Here is a 23918-nt window from a genome sequence, read left to right as displayed (position 1 = left end):
AGATGTGATGTGATATCCACTTGAGCCAGGTTCCATGTCTAATTCATCTTTCTGGTGAAGAAATCCGCTAAGTTAGGAGCTTAAGGGCCCCTTCTTGAATTTGATGAGGTTTTCTACAACTAAACTCTAATGTGGATGGATATAATTTTCTCCCTCTCTCTCTGGATGAAAGCCGCGCCTATCCTCCCCCTTTGTGATTGTTCTTTGTTCTGCATGTCCAAAGTGGATGATCTAGTGGTCCAGGGGTCCTGTTATTTGAGCTGGTGCCAGGCAGAGGGAGACGAGGGCCCACTGACCCGTTGCCCCTTGACTCTGGCCCTGGCAGCTGCTGACACTGGAACTGTCACGGCAGATTTCCTCCTCTTCCTCTGAATAGGTGAAACAAGGATCGGACCAATACGCAGCGTGGTAGATGTCCATGGTTTTTAATAAGAAAAACTAAACATGAACACAGAATCCAAAATAATAACGTGAACTGGCAATGAAACAGTCCCGTGTGGCACAAACACTGACACAGGAAACAATCACCCACAAAATACCCAAAGAATATGGCTGCCTAAATATGGTTCCCAATCAGAGACAACGATAGACAGCTGCCTCTAATTGAGAACCAATCTAGACAACCATAGACATACAATTTACCTAGACAGGAAACAGCCCCATAGACATACAAACCCCTAGACAAGCCAAAACACATAAAACCCCCATGTCACACCCTGACCTAACCAAAGTAATAAAGAAAACAAAGATAACTAAGGCCAGGGCGTGACAGGAACAAGCTCTCTAGAAGAGAGAACCCTTCTGTCTAACACTCGTTCCAGCCGAGCCAACAGTCTCTGATTGTTGCAGAGGAGATAAAGGACACTCTCGCTAAAGGACACAAGCCGATAACACAGTACACTGCTCGTTCTCTCAAGTATGACTGGCCACGTTGAGGCAGCACAACATCTCATTCCGAACTGAACGGAAGACTCCCATTGTCTCCCAGCAGTGTCCTTGTATATTTTTAGAGCACTGGTTTGTGGTATGTGAAAAGAAAATGTGTCTCAGAAATCAACGGGTTGTTTATCTCTCTGTTGGGTTTTCCTCTCCACACACACGCACATGTCCGAATGCTTTTCTCTGCTGCCAGTGTGGCAACCATCTGCAGGTGCGATTCAAACGGAGCGTGTCTTATTGTACAGCCATACCTCCTCCACCTCTGGCAACCATTCAGTATGAGGGTCCTGCAGCCAGCCAACAGAAAGGGATAGTGGACCCTGCAGAGAACCAGAGACTTATGTCTAGAGTCTACCCAAACAAAAGCTATTCCAGAGTTCATCCTATCATCTGAATGGTGTTACGACACTGGGGTTCTGGCATTTTCAGTTCAATCTTCCAATGGTCAGTTATAAGATGGAGGAAAGGCATCTGAAGGTGATTGCCATGTGTCCCATTATATTGAAATGGACTCTCGTCTGAAGATAATTTGCTGTGTGATGCGGAATAAGCCAAAGAATGAGTCCAAATTTGTCTTCTTTCCTTCTTGCCGAGGTGTATTTGGTTGTCACAGCGATGTATGCCGTGACTTTTCAATGTTTTCCTTCTCTCCAATTTTCAGCTGTTACACCACAAACATTGGCTTTGGCACAGCCTGTTGTTGGTTGGGCACTCTGTTGTCATATGCCATGTTACTTGCAGTTCTCTCTGCAATCAGCGCTTTCAGGCAGGTAGGAGAACACTGCCATTTGGCTTTCAATCTCTGTTTGACTTTTTTGTATGACCCACTCTATTGCCAATGCAGTGTTATAGCTTGCCACTTGCACTTTTGAGACTATTCTATTTGCTCCATTGTACAGGGAAAATTTAATTATGCAGCTCAAGTATCTATTTGACCCAGATATGCTGGTGGTCAACTAAAAGCTATCAGAGTACAGGAGATGCCAGCAGATCTTGTCGCGATGTGAATGTTCTGGGGTCTCTAAACCATGAGGAACTCACTCTGTGCACCTGATTATTATATATGACAGGAGGCAGCAGGCCCAGACTGAGCTCAGCTACAGCAGTAATGACAGCACCAGGGAAGCATTGCTTAAAGAAATCCCCACTGGACTCCCCATTTAACCTGCTGTAGCAAAACTGCAAAACCTCCCCTTCCCCATCTCTCTCTCTCTCTCTCTCTCTCTCTCTCTCTCTTCTCTCTCTCTCTCTCTCTCTCTCTCTCTCTCTCTCTCTCTCTCTCTCCCTCTTTCTCTTCTTCTCTCTCTCCTCTCTCTCTCTCCCCCTCTATCTCTTCTTCTCTCTCTCTCTCTCTCTCTCTCTCTCTCTCTCTCTCTCTCTCTCTCTCTCTCTCCCTCTGCTGTTTGCTTGATTGCCTTCTGTCTAAAATGATTCTGTTATTTGTCTCTGTGGAGTTTCTCCATTACCTTTAATGATCCATTTGCTCTCCTTTTCCCCTGAATGCCTGAATCACCAGATTCCAAGGATATGGGACTTCAGACCTCGAAGATGAAAAAAGGATCCTATGATTTTTATGAGGTGTTTTCTGCCAATAGTGTGTGCTGTGTCATCATTTGAGTTGACAAGGTATCTGTGAATAACGATTCTTCCTCTTGTTCTTCCGCTGTTTTTCAACATCTGTTTTTGTAGCTGTTAGCACACGTTGTGGAGCTGTAGTGTTATTACAACAACTGCATATTGCTCTTGTCTTTTCAGATAAGCACGTGCATGTCTCAGAGGCCCCTTTCTCTGTTGGACATATGGCCTGTTTGTGAGAGGTGGTGCATACATCATTTGATAGAACTGAACAATCTAATTTGTTGCGCGTGCCTCCTCTATCCTCGGCACAGAAGGTGCTGCCCACACCTCCTCCCGATGGTGGCTAGTCACATGTGACGCACTCGCGCACACATGGCATGGCTCATATGTGACTGTGTGTGATGACGGCAGTCTTTGATGTCATGGAGCAATCCGTCCCCCGCTTGCCACCCCCTCCTCTGTGAGGACACAGACTCCATGTGTCGCCCAGGTTACAGTAGCAGACGACGAGAATGGGAAACAGACTTTCAACTTAAGGATGACGGCCAGGTTCTTACACCAATCCACCTTCTGCACACTTATCCCCTCATCACTGTCTTTGTCTCATTCTGCTCCTCTCTCCTTAATCCATCTCTCTCAAACGCTTCATAATCTCTCTCTCTCTCTCTCTCTCTCTCTTTATTTATCTGATCTCATTCTCCTCATCCTCTCTCCCTCTCACTCTCTTTCTCTCCCTCTCATTCTCTCTCTCACAGTCTGTCTCTCCCTCTCACTCCCACTCGCCCTCTCACTCCCACTCTCCCTCTCACTCACTGTCTCTCTCACTGTCTCTCTCTCTCTCACACCCACTCTCCCTCTCACTCTTTCTCTCTCCCTTTCACTCTCTCTGTCTCTCTCTCTCCCTCTATCCCCCCCTCTATCCCTCTCTCTCTCTCTATCTCTCTGTCTCTGTCCTTTTCTCCCTCTCTCTCTAGATATATTTCTCTCTCTCTCTCTCCTTCCCTCTCTCTCTCTCTCTCTCTCTCTCTCTCTCTGTCTCTCTCTCTCTGTCTCTCTCTCTCTGAGTGTAGTGTGTGAGTCACCTCTGTAGAAAGGCGTATAGACGAGAAGTTTCGGGGGAACTCGTCCTATTTTCCAGTGAGTGGAAGCGCCGCTCCATTGCCGCTTGATTGGCTGCTACCTTTGATCTTCTCCTCTCCTTTGTTTAGATCCTGCGTTGACTCCATCTCTCTATGGATATAAAGGGAGGGGTTGTGTCACACATAATGTGGCCCTGTCTCGCCCCCATTTCATTCAGAAAGGCTATATGGACCATTGCCAAATACATTTCCTGTTAGAAGTTCGATTTCAACTTTCCTGAATGGGTTACCAGTATATTGATTACAGGTCTTGTATAGCCATGGCCTCTCAAAGAAATGTTTCTATCACATTGAGCTGCATGAACCATTACTTTAATTCTCCCTCCAGTGTATTTTCCCTCCACATTGAATACAGTCAAGAGTTTAACACACAACCCCATTGTGATGAAATATCTTATTGTTGTGCTACAGTCAGTAAATTGCTTTCATAAACCTCCCTCCCTGTTCAGTGAAGAAATCAAATTGTAGTGAAACAATCTGATTCAGACATTGGAGCAGCAATTCCACACCCTTTCTGGTCCTCTTATCGAAATATAGTAATTCATTATGTAGACTTTGTGCCTGTGAAAAGTGGTTGTAATTGGATTTTTAGAATAGAGGGACTCTTGCATAGTGTGGGCATCGATTTGATATTTTTTATATGAATACGAGAGGCGTTCAGTTACAACATTTTAATTATTCTTTTTTTATTTAACCTTTATTTAACTCGGCAACCCAGTTAATTTATTTACAATGACGACCTACACCGGCCAAACCCAGATGACGCTGGGCCAATTGTGCGCCGCCCTATGGGACTCCCAATCACGGCTGGTTGTGATATAACCCGGATACACTATTCCTTCTAGTATATAATTTTTTTCTTAACGATTTAACATTTTCAACAGCAAATTATTGTGAAGAATGAAGAAACATTTGACTAATCCTTACATACACTTCACATAAAGAGTTCAATCGTGAGCCATAGATGGGAGCAATATGATTTATCTGCTCACAGTCACTTCCTAAAGCATAGCGACAGGGGTTAGAAAGCCCAGGCTCATTTAACAGGAATTCTAGTGGAAGTTAAAGCAGGCAGGCAAGCTCCAACCCCCCAAACCCCCTGACTGTGCCAGCCAGCGCATCCCTGTCACAGAGCAAACCACTACATCAAGCTCAACCTGCTCAAAAGGAGATCTTCTGAGCACTGCAGAGCCAGAGGAGTCTGCCTGGGAATATCAATGATTTCCCCAACCTGGGTAATAAATGGAGGAGACACACAACCCCGATGCGTTATGTATAAGAAGTGAATTACCACTCTAATATCCAGGCCGGTGAGCGGATCAATAAGATGCCAGAGGGGCTGATGAACAGCTACCTAGCGCCCGGGCTGGTCCAGAGGCCTCCTCTGCTATGCTCGCGCTATTCCCCCCTGTGTTATTTAATGGTCACGTGGTGTAGCCAGCCGTGCTGCAGGAGGATAGCTTCATCTGGAAGAAGAAAGAGCTGCTTGTCCTGTCTTCTCTTTCCTCTCTGCTTTCATTCACATTGATGTTACGGTGAGAAGGCATGTGTCCGTGCGGTGCCAAACACTCAAAGGACTGCGTTTGCAGTATTCACTCATGTTAACAATCGTCCATTTGTTAATGGAAGCCATGTTCTGCCGTACATCGCTCATACAAAGGAGGAATTTCACTGCAGCGGATAAACAGGATGGGATAGAGGTCTGGTGATTAGCCTTGGTGTCTTTGGAACAGTATGGCAGCGTCTGCCATTATTTTAATCGCACCAAATTAATTCACTTCTGTGCTAAATGAGCTAATTTCATGGTCCTGTGAACAGACAAAACTCCTCAATTGGCAGGAATTGTCTGTTGTACAGCAGCTGGAGACGGATCACAATAGAGACCCTATGACGTAGACGATGTTTACAGGAGGACTCATATTAAACTCTGGTCAGTATGAGCCATGCAGATATTCGAGAGGGTTCACTAAGTTTTACTATCTTTCAGTGGATTGTTAACCCGTGGCTGGGCTGATGCTAGCCTATACTGGACTCCTACAGCCCAGCTCTGAGATTACTCAGTGGCTTCATCTCAGTCACACTTAGCAACGGCTCAGACGCACAGTGCCGCTGTCACACTCCACTGCGCAATTAGCATAATCCTCGGGAACTCTGGGTGTCAGAAATGAACAACGCCCATGGCTGTGGTTGTTACTTACATTCCTCTCTCCCTCGGACTGTGCACATTCATATTCGCAGCCTCTCTTTATATACGCCAAACCCTCTTTTATTAATCTGGGGTTTGGAGGCAGGACTGCTCCGGATGGAGCCAGTGGCTTTGGTATCAGAGGTTTTGTGTTGAGTTTGGATCTCTGGTTTAGTGGTTGACAGTTAGACAGGGATTGCATACCATCTATGCATTACATATTGTACTATACAGTATATGTACAGGAGAGTCATGGGTTGAAAAGTGAAGTCTGAGTAAATGAGGGGAGAAATGTGGAGTAATACTCAGTGTATTGAAGTTAAATGTTCACTATACATCATACATGATTCCAAACGATCATCAAAAAATATTATAAACTCCCAGTATAGTACTGAATTAAAATTACAGTAATGTTGCTGAAGTGAAGATCATAATTACTCATGAGACTAAAACAAGTAACAGTACACATTCTGGCGAAAAAGGGGTTTTCAACTTTCTCAGACATTCTCACCATTGCTGCAACAGATATCAAAGGTTGACACACACGACACCGTGGTCTGTATAGCACTCTAGATAGTTATGGTTCAGTATAGACAGTTATTGTTCAGCATAAATGATTATTGTTCAGTATAGATAGTTATTGTTCAGTATAGATGGTTATTGTTCAGTATAGATGCTTATTGTTCCGTATAGATGCTTATTGTTCAGTATAGATAGTTACTGTTCAGGAAAGATGGTTACTGTTCAGTATAGATGGTTATTGTTCAGTATAGATGGTTATTGTTCAGTATAGATGGTTATTGTTCAGTATAGATGGTTATTGTTCAGTATAGATGGTTATTGTTCGGTATAAAGAGTTATTGTTCAGTATAGATGGTTATTGTTCAGTATAGAGAGTTATTGTTCAGTATAGATGGTTATTGTTCAGTATAGATGGTTATTGTTCAGTATTGATGGTTATTGTTCAGTATAGAACTCTGCAAATGGACCGCTGCGTTGTCCATTATTTCCAAGGTAGTGTACAGAACGTTGGCGTTTAACCCTTACGTATAGATGGTTATTGTTCCATATAGATGGTTATTGTTCCATATTGATGGTTATTGTTCAGTACAGATGGTTATTGTTCAGCATAGGTGGTTATTGTTCAGTATTGGTGGATATTGATCAATATAACTTAGATAGTAATTATGGTCATGACTGTCCAGTGAGGATCACAATGGGTCAGATCAGCTTGGCAATGGCTGACAATAACCAGACCCTCTCCCACCCGCAAAGAGGGGGAAGGCGGGCACTGGGTCGTTTTGACACCTCCACACCCGGTCGCAAATTAAGACTCTCACTCGACCCTCCAGTTTTGGATAAAGGAATGTCCCTTTGTAACCAGAGACTTTTGCCCGCACAAAACTCTAACGTCCAAAAAGTGGATAATGGAACAATAACTCTAACATAAAGAATGTTGGGAATGGTCAGTGGGGAGATATAGTTAACTAATGTCATATTGTTTTTAATTTTCTGATGTCATTAAAAAAGCTGTATGGACAAAATACTGTAAGCACTGTAAGTTTTCATCCAATACATTGTGCATAGGAAATAAAAAAAATATGAAAGTATTTTTGTTAAGATAGGAATGGGATTTTAGGAGTCATAAGAAATATATTCTAATCATATCCTTTGCGCATTAAGTAGCTACGCCCTGAGTGAGGTTAGAGAGCTTGTCAGCATAATGGAACACCCATTTTGACCAAGAGGCATAAAGGCTTGGATGAGCCAGGACCAGGAAACATGAAGCAGAGAGCTGCACGTTTGGAATGGTTGACACTTTGAACTGAACACGAGGTGAATAAATAAACTCACCTTCCTTTGGACCAGAGAGACGAAGAGCTGCAGTTCATGTCCATCGTGGTCCGAATCTTGAATGCCAACACGAGTAGGAAGAGGCGAGTAGCTCAGCTCAGACAATCACTGGTACAGCTAAGTAGCTGTTCTGAGGAATGAACACCCATAGAGACCAGATAACTACGAAGAAGGACATTGTGACCTCTTGTGGACAATTAAAGCCTTACACCCACAGAAAACCCCACCAAAACCCTTTCCAAGAAGGCTTGGTTCTGACAAAGATAAACGACGAACGAAGGCATTTCACACATAAATGCATTCATGATTTCTTACTCCAAACGGACGGCGGTTCGTGTGCAATGTATATGATTAATGGGAGAATAGTTATAAAATGTGTCCAAGATAAGTGTCCCTTTTCCTCCATCTCTCTCTTTTCCTAACCCCTCTTCATTTGTGGTGTATAAGCCACCATATTTTGTCAGTCCACTAGGGACCTTTGTCTCATGTAAGTGTGTGTGTGTATTCGGTGTTATTATTTAGTTAGCTAGTAAATAAATAATTAAACCAATTTGTGTTGCACTGAATAATGAGCAGGGCTGGGGTTTTCGCAGATCCAAGAAGGTTACGACTGGTCAGAATGATGATTTGAAAAGAGGTAATGATTACTGTTTATCGATGAAATAGGTAAAGATCTTATAGAGTTTAATTCGGAAGATGGTAACTCTCTAAACAACTTCTTCCGTGGTGCCCCAAATCCTAATGAGCTAATTGTTACATGATTAATTTAATTGGGTAACAATTAAACATAGTAAGTGGATTAAAAAAATAACAGTTGTCAGATTAATTAAAGTAAAGTCACAACATTGTCCAGTATAGATGCTTATTGTTCAGTATAGATGTTATTGTTCAGTATAGATGGTTATTGTTCAGTATAGGTAGTTATTGTTCATTATAGATAGTTATTGTTCAGTATAGATGGTTATTGTTCAGTATAGATGGTTATTGTTCAGTATAGATGGTTATTGTTCAGTATAGATAGTTATTGTTCGGTATAAAGAGTTATTGTTCAGTATAGATGGTTATTGTTCAGTATAGAGAGTTATTGTTCAGTATAGATGGTTATTGTTCAGTATAGATGGTTATTGTTCAGTATAGATGGTTATTGTTCAGTATAGATGGTTATTGTTCAGTATAGATGGTTATTGTTCAGTATAGATGGTTATTGTTCGGTATAAATGGTTATTGTTCAGTATAGATGGTTATTGTTCAGTATAGATGGTTATTGTTCGGTATAGATGGTTATTGTTTGGTATAGATGGTTATTGTTCAGTATAGATGGTTATTGTTCAGTATAGATGGTTATTGTTCAGTAATAGAGAGTTATTGTTCGGTATAGAGAGTTATTGTTCAGTATAGATGGTTATTGTTCAGTGTAGATGGTGAGTGCTGACCCCCTGATGTGTTTGTTCTGACACATTCCTCCACAGGCAATTAGAGACACTGGCCTTTAGACAGGGGACCAGCTGTACCTCTGCCTCTTACCAGCCTCTCCCTGCCCCCTCCATGGCCTCTGCAGCAGTAATTGCTAGACACCATCTGAAATGCCAAATGAAATAACTTTGGAAGATTAGGACCAATGTCCAGTTCAACATCTGTCATGACTGAGACAGCCAGGGGTGTATCATTCTGTTCTAATTAGCATAGACAAATTCAAATCAAATTAAATCCAATTGTATTGGTCAAATACGCCGAATACAAGTGGTGTAGACTTTAGAGTGAAATGCTTACTTAGGAGCCGATTCCTAACAGGGCAGAGTTAAAAAGTAACCCAATGAAATCAATAAGGATACCAGTACCGAGTCAACGTGCAGGGGTACGAGGTAGTTGAGGTAATTTAGGACATATAGTATACACGTGGGTAGGGGTAAAAGTGACTGGGCAATGAGGATATATAATAAACCAAGTAGCAGCAGCTTAAAGTGCATTCAGTAAATACCCCATGATGTTTTCCACATTTTGTTATGTTTACCAGCCTTATTCTAAAATGGATTCAATATTTTTTTCCCTCATCAATCAACAATACCCCATAATGACAAAGCAAAAACAGGTTTTTAGACATTTTTGAAATGTATTAGAAAAAATATATAGAATATCACATTTACATAAGTATTCAGACCCTTTACTCAGTACTTTGTTGAAGCAACTTTGGCAGCGATTACAGCCTTGAGTCTTCTTGGGTATGATGCTACAAGCTTGGCACACTTGTATTTGGGGAGTTTCTCCCATTCTTCTCTGAAGATCCTCCCAAGCTCTGTCAAGTTGGATGGGGAGCGTTGCTGCACAGCTATTTTCAGGTCTCTCCAGAGATGTTTGAGGCTCTGGCTGGGCCACTCAAAGACATTAGAGGCTTGTCCCAAAGCCACTCTTGCATTGTCATGGCTGTGTGCTTAGGGTTGTTGTCCTGTTGGAAGGTGAACCTTTGCCACATTCTGAAGTCCTGAGCGCTCTGGAGTAGGTTTTCTCTCTGTACTTTGCTCCGTCCATCTTTCCCTTGTCCTGACTAGTCTCCCAGTCCCTGCCGCTGAAACACATCCCCAGAACATGATGCCGTCACCACCATGCTTCACCGTAGGGAAGATAATCTTGTTTCTCTGGTTTGAGTCCTTTAGGTGCCTTTTGCCAAACTCCAAGTGGGCTGTCATGTACCTTTTATTGAGGAGTGGCATCTGTGGGGCCACTCCACCATAAAGGCCTGATTGGTGGAGAGCTGCAGAGATGGTTGTACTTCTGGAAGGTTCTCCATCTCCACAGACAAACTCTGGAGCTCTGTCAGAGTGACCATCGGGTTCAAGGTCACCTCCCTGACCAAGGCCCTTCTCCCCCGATTGCTCATTTTGGCCTTGGCGGCCAGCACTAGGAAGGGTCTTGGTAGTTCCAAAATTCATTGATTTAAGAATGATGGAGGCCACTGTGTTCTTGGGGACCTTCAATGCTGCAGACATTTTTTGGTACTCTTCCAAAGATCTTTGCCTCTACCAAATCCTGTCTCGGAGCTTTAAGGACAGTTCCTTCGACCTCATGGCCTGGTTTTTGCTCTGACGTGCACTGTCAACCTTATATCGACAGTTGTTTGCCTTTCCAAATTTGTATTTGTATTTTTTTATTTCACCTTTATTTAACCAGGTAGGCCAGTTGAGAACAAGTTCTCATTTACAACTGCGACCTTGCCAAGATAAAGTAAAGCATTGCGACACAAACAACAACACAGAGTTACACATGGAATAAACAAAAGTACAGTCAATAGCACAATAGAAAAAGTCTATATACAGTGTGTGCAAATGGCGTGAGGACGTAAGGCAATAAATAGGCCATAGTAGCGAAGTAATTACAATTTAGCAAATTAACTTGATAGATGTGCAAGTAGAAATACTGGTGTGCAAAAGAGAAAAAAGTAAATAAAAACAATATGGGGATGCGGTAGGTAGATTGGATGGGCTATAATTGGTAAGCTGCTCAGATAGCTGATGCTTAAAGTTAGTGAGGGAGATATGTCTCCAACTTCAGCTATTTTTGCAATTCGTTCCAGTCATTGGCAGCGAACTGCAGAACTGGAAGGAAAGGCGACCAAAGGAGGTGTTGGCTTTGGGGATGACCAGTGACATGACCTGCTGGAGCGCGTGCTACGGCTGGGTGTTGTTATGGTGACCAGTGAGCTGAGATAAGGCAGAGTTTTACCTAGCTTTACCTAGACTTATAGATGACCTGGAGCCAGTGGGTCTGGCGACGAATATGTAGCGAGGGCCAGCCGACGAGAGCATACAGGTTGCAGTGGTGGGTGTTATATGGGGCTTTGGTGACAAAACGGATGTCACTGTGATAGACTGCATCCAGTTTGCTGACTAGAGTGTTAGAGGCTGTTTTGTAAATGACATCGCCGAAGTCGAGGATCGGTAGGATAGTCAGTTTTAAAAGGGTATGTTTGGCAGCGTGAGTGAAGGTGGCTTTGTTGCGAAATAGGAAGCCGATTCTAGATTTCATTTTGGATTGGAGATGTTTAATATGAGTCTGGAAGGAAAGTTTACAGTCTAGCCAGACACCTAGGTATTTGTAGTTGTCCACATATTCTAGGTCAGAACCGTCCAGAGTAGTGATGCTAGTCAGGCGTGTGGATGCAGGCAGCGATCGGTTGAAAAGCATGCATTTAGTTTTACTAGCGTTTAAGAGCAGTTGGACGCCAGGGAAAGAATGTTGTATGGCATTGAAGCTCGTTTGGAGGTTTGTTAACACAGTGTCCAAAGAAGGGCCAGATGTATACAGAATGGTGTCGTCTGCGTAGAGGTGGATCAGGGAATCACCCGCAGCAAGAGTGACATTGCTTATATATACAGAGAAAAGAGTCGGCCCAAGAATTGAACCCTGTGGCACCCCCATAGAAACTGCCAGAGGTCCGGACAACAGGCCCTCCGATTAAACACCCTCTGAACTCTATCTGAGAAGTAGGTGAACCAGGCGAGGCAGTCATTTGAGAAACCAAGGCTGTTGAGTCTGCCGATAAAAATACAGTGATTGACAGAGTCAATAGCCTTGGCCAGGTTGCATAGGACTGTCTTTTATCGATGATGGTTATGATATCGTTTAGTACCTTGAACCTGGCTGGGGTGCACCCGTGATCAGCTCGGAAACCGGATTGCACAGCGGAGAAGGTACGGTGCGATTCGAAATGGTCAGTGATCTGTTTGTTAACTTAAAATCATGTCCAATCAATTGAATTTACCACAGGTGGACTCCAATTAAGTTGTAGAAACATCTCAAGATAATCAATGGAAACAGCTCAATTTATTTTGTCCATTTTAGAATTTGGCTGTAACGTAACAAAATGTGGAAAAAGTCAGGGGGTCTGAAAACTTTCCGAATGCACTGTGTGTGAAAGTGTGTGTGTGTATGGCGTCAATATGCATCTGTTGTATGTGTGAGTGTGTAGGTAGAGTCTAGTGAGTGTGCATACAGCCAGTGCAATGGAGTCAGTGCAAAACAACTAAGATAAATAAATGATAATAAAGGGTCAATGTAAATAGTCCTGGTAGCCATTTGATTAACTGTTCATCAGTCATATGGCTAGAAGCTGTTCAGGTGCCTTTTGGGAAAAGGGAGACCTAGTCAGTTGCACAACTGAATGCATTTAACCAAAATGTGTCTTCTGCATTTAACACAACCCATCTGAATCAGAGAGGTGCGGGGGGCTGCCTTAATCGACATCCACGCCATCGGATAGAACAGCAGATTTTTTTCACCTTGCCGGCTTGGGGTTTCGAACCAGTAACCTTTCGGTTACCGACCCAACCAGCTTAACTGGCAGTGAGAATGCCAACTGGCAGGAGTCTTCAGCAATTTTTAGGGTCTTCTTCTGACATGCCTCCTATAGAGGTCCTGGATGGCAGGGAGTTCGACACCAGTGATGTACTGGGCCGTACCCACTACCCTCTGTAGTGCCTTGTGGTCGGATGCCGAGCAGTTGTCATAGCAAGCGGTGATGCAGCCAGTCAAGATGCTCTTAATGCTGCAGCTGTAGAACTTTTTGAGGATCTGAGGGCCCATGACAAATCTATTCAGCCTCCTGAGGGGGAAGAGTTGTTGTCGTGCCCTCTTCACGACTGTGTTGGTGTGTTAGAACCATGACAAGTCCTTAGTGATGTGGACACTGAGGAACTTCGTTGGTGATCAGGCCTACCACCGTTGTGTTGTCAGCAACAGGGTGTACAAGAGGGGACTGAGCACACACCCCTGAGGGGCCCCCATGTTGAGGGTCAGCGTTGCAGATGTGTTGTTGCCTACCCTCACCACCTGGGGGCTGGCCTGTCAGGAAGTCCAGGATCCAGTTGCAGAGGGAGGTATTCAGTCCCAGGGTCCTTAGCTTAGTGATGAGCTTGGAGGGCACTATGGAGTCTAATGCTGAACTGTAGTCAATGAACAGCATTCTCACGTAGGTGTTCCTTTTATCCAGGTGGGAAAGGGTAGTGTGAAGTGCAATAGAGATTGCGCCATCTGTGGATCTGTTGAGGCGAAATGTGAATTGGAGTGTGTCCAGGGTTTCTGGGATGATAGTGTTGATGTGAGCCATGACCAGCATTTCATGTCATTTAGACAGGTTACTTTGGTGTTCTTAGGCACATGGACTATGGTGGTTTGCTTAAACATGTACTGTAGGTATTACAGACTGAGTCAGAGAGAGGCCAGCTTGTCAGCGCATGCTCTGAGTACTTGTTCTGGTAATCCTTCTGTGAATGTAAACCTGTTTAAAGTCCTCACATCGGCTACGGAGAGCGCGATCATACAGTCGTCGGGAACGCGTCGTATTGACGCTTTGCCTGTCTGATTGTTCGTCGGGGGGTTGCGTGATTTCTTATAAGCATTCGGATTAGTGCGGATGTTGCCTGTAATCCACAGCTTCTGGTTGGGATATGTACCTATGGTCACTGTGGGGACAACTCCTCAATGCCATCCGATTAATCCCGGAACATATCCCAGTCCTGGGCTAGCGAAACATCCGTTTCATCGGACCACTTCCATATTGAGCGTGCCACTTGTACTTCCTGTTTGAGTCTTTGCTTGTAAAGCAGGAATCAGAGTTATGGTCCGATTTGCCAAATGGAGGGCGGGGGAGAGCTTTGTATGCGTCTCTGTGTGTGGTAGAAATTAGGTGAAAGGTATTTCCGTTTTCCTGCATTAAAATCACCAGCCACAATTATTTTTGAATTGAATCATTATTTAACTAGGCAAGTCAGTTAAGAACAAATTCTTATTTACAATGATGGCCAACTGGGGAACAGTGGCTTAACTGCCTGGTTCGGGGGCAGAACAACATAATTTTACCTTGTCAGCTCAGGGATTTAATCCAGCAACCTTTCAGTTACTGGCCCAACGCTTTAACTACTAGGCTACTTTCCACCCCACTAAATTATATGTCAAGTAATGTAACTGCATGATAGTGTGGTCTCTTTCATTTTGTGATATGGGAGGATATTAAAGGATAACTGGATTCCTTGAATAGTGTTTATAATAATGTAAGATGTTTGACAGTGTGTGTTTGTGTAGCTCTGCCTTAAGTGTATCTGTGGACACAGGACACTTCGCTATTCCATCCTCATTAGCCACCAAGCCTCAGTATTCTTAAAGTTCACACTGAACGAATGCATCTTTCCCATGGTGCAATTAATGTTGCGTGAAAGCCACTTGACACCGACTAAGAGTCTTTGTTTTAAATATCAACTTTCTCTGAATATGACTCATTTTAATCGGCAGGAAACACACGTGTTCTGTTGCTTAGCAAGACAATTATTTCCCAATCTAATTCAGTGTATTCTTTTGGTTCTCCTTGTACCACACACACTTGCACAATCAGCCTAGTCGAGGTAATCAGCCATTGGTTCAGCATGTACTTCCAAGAAAATAATATGGGAAATTCCAAGAAAATACTGAAAATACCTTTCTGAATTCTTCAACTCGTTCGCTGATGATAGGTATTGATCTTGATCCTTTCCAAATACCTTCAGATTGCTTTCTCTCAATGTCATTCTCCAGTTCTGATTACAGTCACCCCTCGAACATTCCTACAGAAAGCATACTAAGCTCTGTGCAGCACTTGCCTCTGCATACTTCCACGAGTGCAAGGAATTCAATTCAAAGACACACCCAGGATTGTTTAGTGGTATTTGAATGCACACTTCGATAGGCATTCAACTGTAAATCAGCATATTGTGAAAGGAGAGAGAGGACACTCTTCCTTCCTGTTAGTGTTGTCAGGACACTCTTCCTTCCTGTTAGTGTTGTCAGGACACTCTTCCTTCCTGTTAGTGTTGTTAGGACAGTCTTCCAGTTAAACTCCTCTAGAACTTGGATTGAAGTCTTTAAATACAGAAAAGCTGCTCTCTTGATCTCTTCCTGTGCACTGCAGGGAATTTTGCACCCCTGATACCATGGGAAGAATGAGAAATGCTCCTACTCCTTTAAAGTGGAACATCTGGGTGTCTTTCATAGCTGGCTGTTGTGCTTAACAGTGTGACTGTCCCTCTTTTGTGTTCAAACAACCAAATCCCCCCAACCAGGGCTAGTTAAGCATATATTTTTTTTAGACCTTGAAAGTAGTGTTGCAGGAATGTATCTACAGACTAACTCACTCAAATGCCACTCTCATAAAAGTGTACCCATCCAATTTGTAGGCCTTTGTAGTGTCAGTGCTTTTTAATGCTCAATCAATGTAATATATGCTAGCCTCTCTACACTGGCTTCCTGTCAAAGCAAGGGCTGATTTCAAGGTTTTACTGCTAACCTACAAAGCATTACATGGGCTTGCTCCTACCTATCTCTCTGATTTGGTCCTGCCGTACATACCTACACGTACGCTACGGTCACAAGACGCAGGCCTCCTAATTGTCCCTAGAATTTCTAAGCAAACAGCTGGAGGCAGGGCTTTCTCCTATAGAGCTCCATTTTTTATGGAACGGTCTGCCTACCCATGTCAGAGACGCAAACTCGGTCTCAACCTTTAAGTCTTTACTGAAGACTCATCTCTTCAGTGGGTCATATGATTGAGTGTAGTCTGGCCCAGGAGTGGGAAGGTGAACGGAAAGGCTCTGGAGCAACGAACCGCCCTTGCTGTCTCTGCCTGGCCGATTCCCCTCTTTCCACTGGGATTCTCTGCCTCTAACCCTATTACAGGGGCTGAGTCACTGGCTTGCTGGGGCTCTCTCATGCCGTCCCTGGAGGGGGTGCGTCACCTGAGTGGGTTGATTCACTGTTGTGGTCATCCTGTCTGGGTTGGCGCCCCCCTTGGCTTGTGCCGTGGCGGAGATCTTTGTGGGCTATACTCAGCCTTGTCTCAGGATGGTAAGTTGGTGGTTGAAGATATCCCTCTAGTGGTGTGGGGGCTGTGCTTTGGCAAAGTGGGTGGGGTTATATCCTTCCTGTTTGGCCCTGTCCGGGGTGTCCTCGGATGGGGCCACAGTGTCTCCTGGCCCCTCCTGTCTCAGCCTCCAGTATTTATGCTGCAGTAGTTTATGTGTCGGGGGCTGGGGTCAGTTTGTTATATCTGGAGTACTTCTCCTGTCCTATTCGGTGTCCTGTGTGAATCTAAGTGTGCGTTCTCTAATTCTCTCCTTCTCTCTTTCTTTCTCTCTAACGGAGGACCTGAGCCCTAGGACCATGCCCCAGGACTACCTGACATGATGACTCCTTGCTGTCCCCAGTCCACCTGGCCATGCTGCTGTTCCAGTTTCAACTGACCTGAGCCCTAGGACCATGCCCCAGGACTACCTGACATGATGACTCCTTGCTGTCCCCAGTCCACCTGGCCATGCTGCTGCTCCAGTTTCAACTTCCACCTGACTGTGCTGCTGCTCCAGTTTCAACTGTTCTGCATTATTATTATTCGACCATGCTGGTCATTTATGAACATTTGAACATCTTGGCCATGTTCTGTTATAATCTCCACCCGGCACAGCCAGAAGAGGACTGGCCACCCCACATAGCCTGGTTCCTCTCTAGGTTTCTTCCTAGGTTTTGGCCTTTCTAGGGAGTTTTTCCTAGCCACCGTGCTTCTACACCTGCATTGCTTGCTGTTTGGGGTTTTAGGCTGGGTTTCTGTACAGCACTTTGAGATATCAGCTGATGTACGAAGGGCTATATAAATAAATTTGATTTGATTTGATTTCATATTCGAAAGGTTGTCGCCAATTTGAATTGAATTCATTCTGTTTTTCGAAGGATTCTCTGGCTGATGAAACAACAAGAGAGTACAAAGCCCTAAAAATGGAACCCACGGGGACGTAGAGAGCAAAGTAAAGCCTCCGTGCAACTCCTGTAATACTCCTCTTCGTTCCCTTCAGATGTAAGACAGATACTGCATATGGCTGATTCTCAATTATTCCACCTTTTTCTCTGGCGACTTGGTTTCTTCTACTTTGTTGTCAGGGATGTGTTAGCCTATCCTTTTGCAGTCATCAAGTATGGACAACAACCGTTGGGGAAAGCCCAGTCATCATCACCTTACTATTTAGGAGGAGTAATAACAATCAGTCGACTCTCAGTGACACCCAACTCTCACTCTGTCCTTGTACTGGTTCCAGTTGATGCTGAACCACACTGCCAGTCAGTCAGAGGGTAGTGGAGAGGTGTTTGGCTGCTAGTAAGGAAGGCAGCCCTGTACTACTGCATATGGAACAGTGATGAGCTGAGCTGAACACTCGCCACTCATTCTATCCCGCAACTTGACGGATGATGGATGCTGTTCAGCCACACGACTGACGTTCATTACAGCAGATACAGAGGCAGGGAGACACAGAGAGGTAGACAGCTGCCCCCCCCCCATCTCTTTCTATTCACATCTAGCAGTCTTTATGTTCCACTTGTCTGTCTCCATACGAGGAGGCATGAGACCACACCTGTCGTACGGCATGAGGCACCGAGCCGGTCCACTCTCGGTGCTAGGGGACAGGCAGAGGTGTGCTAGTCCAGCTAACGTGTTTAGGACGACTGTACATAAGATTGCACGTTAGAGCAGGCTGTTGTTCTATCACAGGTCAGGTACTCTGTAAGTTACAAGTATTTCTTTCATGTATTTTTTTGTCCTTTATGTGGGTTTTCATGTAATTACAATCTGAAATAGTTGAGCAGTCTGGCACTAGACCTACCGGATAAGGCCTTGAGTTTCTGATTGTATTAGAGAGCCTGTTGCATCAATACCCACTCCGCAATGAAACAAACAAGCAGATAAAAAAAAAGATGCTGTGGGTTTGTTGGTTGGCAAGGCTCCAGCCAAACGTCTCCCACTGATGCGTATTTCAAGATGAATTAAAAGCAGTTTACCACAACACCCACATCCTGCTGTGGACAAACACTGGTGCCATTTATTGAGGCAGAGGAGTGATAGATCTTGATATGGCCTTTAAACAACAGGCAATAATGCCACTGACACCAATCCCCCAGATGACTCATTCCCTTCTGCAGGAGAGAAGAAAAGTAGGAGCTGGTTGACAAGTGTTGGTAGGATGAAAGTGAATTGGGTGGTGTTACTTGGTTTTGTAAGTGAGAGGGAATGTTTGTCTCCATGCCAAATACCAAGGTTTTATGCTAAAATAACTGATACACTGCAGAGTGGGCAATACTACAGCTAAGGCTGGAAGGCACACTTGTCTGATTTAAGCAGTGCTCTTAAATGTGAGTCGAAATGTCAAAATGCAGGTCTTTAGGGAGAGTTTAGCACAGGCTGATAATGTGTGCATCGAATGCATTCGGTCATGTGTTCGTAGGTGTGAGAACAGGGTAGAGGCTTGAGAGCTAGTAGGACCATTCCTGGGATGGATGTTGTCAACGTTTTATTCTCTCTTCATTCATTCCAGCTTAAGGATGTGTGCACGCACACTTCCCGCTCAGTACCAACTCGAATGATCCTCTGCTTGATGACTCAAATGACCCGGGGTTTCACAATTACTTTTTGTATACCGGAGTTTGGGTCGCTAGCACTGGAAATGGCACAGAAAAACCTGATCCCTAATAGCCCTTTCTTCCGTCACTTGATTGTAGAATTAATGGCATGCAAAAGCTGAATGCATGTTGGCTCAGTTTTACCCTCTGTACACTCTTGTTCTGCTCAGAATTAATAGCCTTCCCGAGATGCCGGGAAAGAGGCAGAATAAATAATTGTGTTGCAAAATGTTAAGCAAAGCTTTTAACTTAACCGAGAACATTACCAAAGCAGCACTAGCTCAATGCTTTTTCCACTCTAGAATGGTAGATGATTCTTTAAAACAAATAGGCTTATTAATGAAAGTAAAATACACATTGCATTAAATTAGAATCTCAATCCCCTGTAGGCAATGCAGCCTTTTTAAAGAGTTGGGAAGTGGTAGCGTAGAGAAGTCACAGAGGGGAGGTTTTTCACCCTTTTAGCCATTGTTCCATGCCAACGAACACATTTTAGCTTGATTAGAATATTGTGGAGCGCTGGGTGTTTGACCTACGTTGTTAAATCACTGCCAGACTGACTGAGGTGTAATCGTGCTTAAGCTTGAGCACGTAATTGCACTGACTCCACTATGGCTGGGGAAGGCATCGGTAGTAGCTGAACACCTACAACAGAAAATCCATTGTAGATATACTCAAAACGTACTCGACTATCTAGCATTTCTACATAAAATAGCTCAATATGAATGTCACCTCAATATTAATGTTGTTCCCTTTCCACATAAACACCTGATCTACAGTACAGTAGTACCTATATATACGGTATTTCAACCCCCCCTCTCCTTTCTGCCAGCAGGACAGTGACCTGATCATGACCTTCAACATGTCCATGCACCGGTCCTGGTGGATGGAGAATGGTCCAGGCTGCAGGGTGACCCCGGTCACCCCCCCTCCGTCCTGGGCCCCGGAGGACCACCGCTACATCAGCATCGCAGGTTGTCTGCTGGAGTACCAGTATGTGGAGGTGGCCCATAGCTCCCTGCAGATCCTTCTGGCTGTAAGTATAGTAGCCCTCTGTAAGTATAGTAAACCTCTGTAAGTATAGTAGACCTCTGTAGGTATAGTAGACCTCTATAAGTATAGTAGGCCTCTGTAAGTATAGAAGCTCTCTGTAAGTATAGTAGACCTCTGTAAGTATAGTAGGCCTCTGTAAGTATAGTAGGCCTCTGTAAATATAGTAGGTCGCTGTAAGTATAGTAGGCCTCTGTAAGTATAGTAGGTCTCTGTAAGTATAGTAGGCCTCTGTAAGTATAGTAGGCCACTGTAAGTATAGTAGGCCTCTGTAAGTATAGTAGGTCTCTGTAAGTATAGTAGGTCTCTGTAAGTATAGTAGGCCTCTGTAAGTATAGTAGGTCTCTGTAAGTATAGTAGGTCTCTGTAAGTATAGTAGGCCTCTGTAAGTATAGTAGGTCTCTGTAAGTATAGTAGGTCTCTGTAAGTATAGTAGGCCTTTGTAAGTATAGTAGGTCTCTGTAAGTATAGTAGGTCTCTGTAAGTATAGTAGGTCACTGTAAGTATAGTAGGCCTCTGTAAGTATAGTAGGCCACTGTAAGTATAGTAGGCCACTGTAAGTATAGTAGGTCTCTGTAAGTATAGTAGGTCTCTGTAAGTATAGTAGGCCACTGTAAGTATAGTAGGCCACTGTAAGTATAGTAGGCCTCTGTAAGTATAGTAGGCCACCAGAACAGCTTAAATGTGCCTTGGCATAGATTCTACAAATGTCTGGAACTCTGTTGGAGTGATGCCACACGATTCTTCCACGAGAAGTTCCATCGTTTTGTGTTTTGTTGATGGTGGTGGAAAACGCCGCGCGGCTCTAGAATCTCCCATAAGTGTTCAATTGGGTTGAGATCTGGTGACTGAGACACACACACACTCCCTTTAAACCCTCTATGCTCCTTTTGAGACCCCCCTTTCAAAGCCACTGAGATCTCTTCTTCTAGCCATGGTAGCCAAAATAATGGACAACTGGGCATTTTTATACATGATCCTAAGCATGATGGGATGTTAATTGCTTAATTAACTCAGGAACCACACCTGTGAGAAAGAACCTGCTTTCAAAATACTTAGTATCCCTCATCTACTCAAGTGTTTCCTTTATTTTGGAAGTTACCTGTATGTAGACCTAGTCTGGCTGCTAGTCTACCCGCTACACTCCCTCTCATCTCAGCAGGGGGACGGGTTGGAGCCTAGGCTCTGGGCATGTGGGACTCTTTTTGTTGGAGTTGGAAGACTGTACACTGACCTTGTTTCACATGAAGAGGCTTTTATATTTGGGCTACGATGATGATACCCCTGTGAACCATGATATTTTGCACAGAAATGTTCATATTGTTTTCAGTTTAGTTAGGCTGTCTACCTGTGATATGAGGTAATGGATGAAGAAGTTAATCGTATGCCTGTGCACAGTCATCAATGCTGAGACATGCCAATGGGATGTGAAACACACATTATTTTGTCTCGTATTACTAGGTGCCTACTACTATAGTGACTAATGGCCTTGCAGCAATATTATAAGGCAGAAAATTGTCAACGGGAAAAACAACTCTTCATCTTTCTGAAAGTGCAGGCTTAGGCCTGGCGGCAGCTTTTAGTGGCTTGGCACTGGGCCATCCCAGGGGGTGGCAGAGGAAACGCAATTCCCTTATTGACGATTGGTTTTCCCTCCATTCCCCTCCAGAGTGTGTGTGTGTGTGTGTGTGTGTGTGTGCAGGGAAAACTGTCCCCAGTGTATCTTTCTTTCCCTCTCTCGCTCCCGCCACTTGTGATTATAGTCCTCAGGCTCTCAGTGTGAGCAGGAGATTCCCACAATGCACCAGGATATTTCAGAATGACTAAATGTACGCTGTGTAATTAGGGGAATGTTGATGTAACAGAGCAGGGTGTTGTTGCTGTGTCAGTGATCATGTCGAGGGTTCCACATAGATAGATCCCAGGAGAACACATTTTCTCCAGCCAGTTTGTGAAAGACAACCACCCGATACTTTACCTGCCTGGAGTTAGAACTATTCTTAAACTCTGTCAGACACTGTGCCACCTATTTTGGATTTGATTTCAGAGATACTTCTTCAGGTATTGTACGCATCTCAATGTATTTTACTCTGCACAATGGAAACCTTTCAGTCATAAACCGAACACTTAAGTTGTTTTTGATTGAAAACAACCGTGAGATGGTGGATGATCATTGTTCCCTTTAGCGCTGTGTATGATCTGTCTACTGTAGGGACTATTGCACTCACCAAACCAAGTTTGTGCATCGAGTCTACAGTATATTCCATCACATGTTCAGCGAGTCTCTCTTGCAGTACAATAGAATAGATACATGAACACAATCCCAAACCCCAGTGAGAAATATGCTTAGAGCCTGTCAGATATTATGTAGAAAATGATTGGAATTATTGCAAGTTCAATAACGCTTAGTCTCCTAAACACAGGAGCTGGTTCAGTAGCGTGGTGTCAAGAGAATGTTGGGTGTCAGGATCAATATGACAATGATTGAATTAAGTTCTCCCTGAAACATCGAAGGGGACAAGACGGGTGTCGGTGTCAGCAAAACCTTTGAGCTGCATGAGCGGGGGGGTTCTTCATTACTACACAGCCTGCATGGAGCCCAATAATAATACAATGGTTTGATACTTCTTTCTGATATTCAGGTGCCGTCTTTTAATGTTGCCGACATCCCTTTTGCATAGACTAGAAACACGTTTCTGTGAGGATAAAATGAGAGTCGCTGCACCGTTTTCATTTCAAAGGCTAAAATATGCTTGGAGAGTGAACAAATCCATGAAAAGTTTTATGCCAAAGCTACTGTCCCGAAGTCTGTTATGTACTGTTATATAAAGTAAAACCTGGGCCTGAGTGGTTCAGAGCACTAGCTTCTGTAGTGGAGGCATTTGGGAAGTGGTGTGTCGTGCTTTGTCATTATGGCTGATAGCTGTGAGCCAAAGTCTACAGCCATTCAATCTGCAGACCTGGCCACAGTGTCCAGTATCTACTGGACATTATATAAACCATGGAGCTAGAAACTAGACCACAGCTTTACACATACCGGTATTCCCATAATAACTGTGCCATGTTGCCATAATGCATTTGTATTGTAAGCTGCTGTTGTCTTTGCGTCGCTTTTTACTAGCTTAGTGGAACGCATTGGGCTGAATCTAGAATCAATTTGCTAAATTACCTCCGATACTCCATTCACGAGGAGTACCCTCTGTAAGCGGCTTTGCGTTGCACTGGAGGTCTTAGCGACGGACATCATAATTGGGCTAAGAAACATTCCGAGGCACAATTGCATCCCAAACATACTTTTCCTATCTCAGACGTTCGACGCGGATGGAAGACTGTTTAATTGTGTCTGGCAGCACGAGGCAACAATGTCAATTTTCCCCAGCACCTCTTTAATGGATAAGGGATGGCTTTTGTTTCCTCGCGTGAGAATCTCAGGGAAAGAAATGACTGGTTCATTATCTTTCCCCCAAAATGAATGAGTGGCTCTTTGATCTGCTAACTGCGCAGACAACCGCCCTCTCTCTTCTCCTCCTCTCCTCTTCTCTCCTTCCCCCTCTGCCAGACAAGAACACAATTGATCCACAACTTTTGGTTGTCCCTCTTCTTTCATTGAAGTACAGTCATTTGATTGGGTACAATGTACCCAAGTAATAATGTCTTATCTCATATGTATTAATGAAAATAACCTGGGAGGTTAATCTAATTCAGTAATATCT

At 43.9% G+C, this 23918-nt stretch overlaps 1 protein-coding gene across 3 annotated transcripts in view; it reads left to right on the top strand.

The window, feature by feature from the left end:
• Nucleotides 1-23918, top strand: part of nkain2 (sodium/potassium transporting ATPase interacting 2) — a 169277-nt gene that overhangs the window by 113968 nt on the left and 31391 nt on the right. For 2 of the 3 annotated variants that reach the window (XM_024377969.2, XM_024377971.2), the window contains exon 4: nucleotides 19988-20191. In XM_024377969.2, the coding sequence (XP_024233737.1) occupies nucleotides 19988-20191 (204 nt within the window). The remainder of the gene's footprint in view (nucleotides 1-19987; nucleotides 20192-23918) is intronic. The other variant, XM_024377970.2, reaches the window with a different exon arrangement.

This window comes from Oncorhynchus tshawytscha, linkage group LG18, assembly GCF_018296145.1.
Source record: "Oncorhynchus tshawytscha isolate Ot180627B linkage group LG18, Otsh_v2.0, whole genome shotgun sequence".
Taxonomy (NCBI): Eukaryota; Metazoa; Chordata; class Actinopteri; order Salmoniformes; family Salmonidae; genus Oncorhynchus; species Oncorhynchus tshawytscha.
Note: the sequence above shows the minus strand (reverse complement) of the source record. Positions and strands in the feature narration are given on the sequence as shown.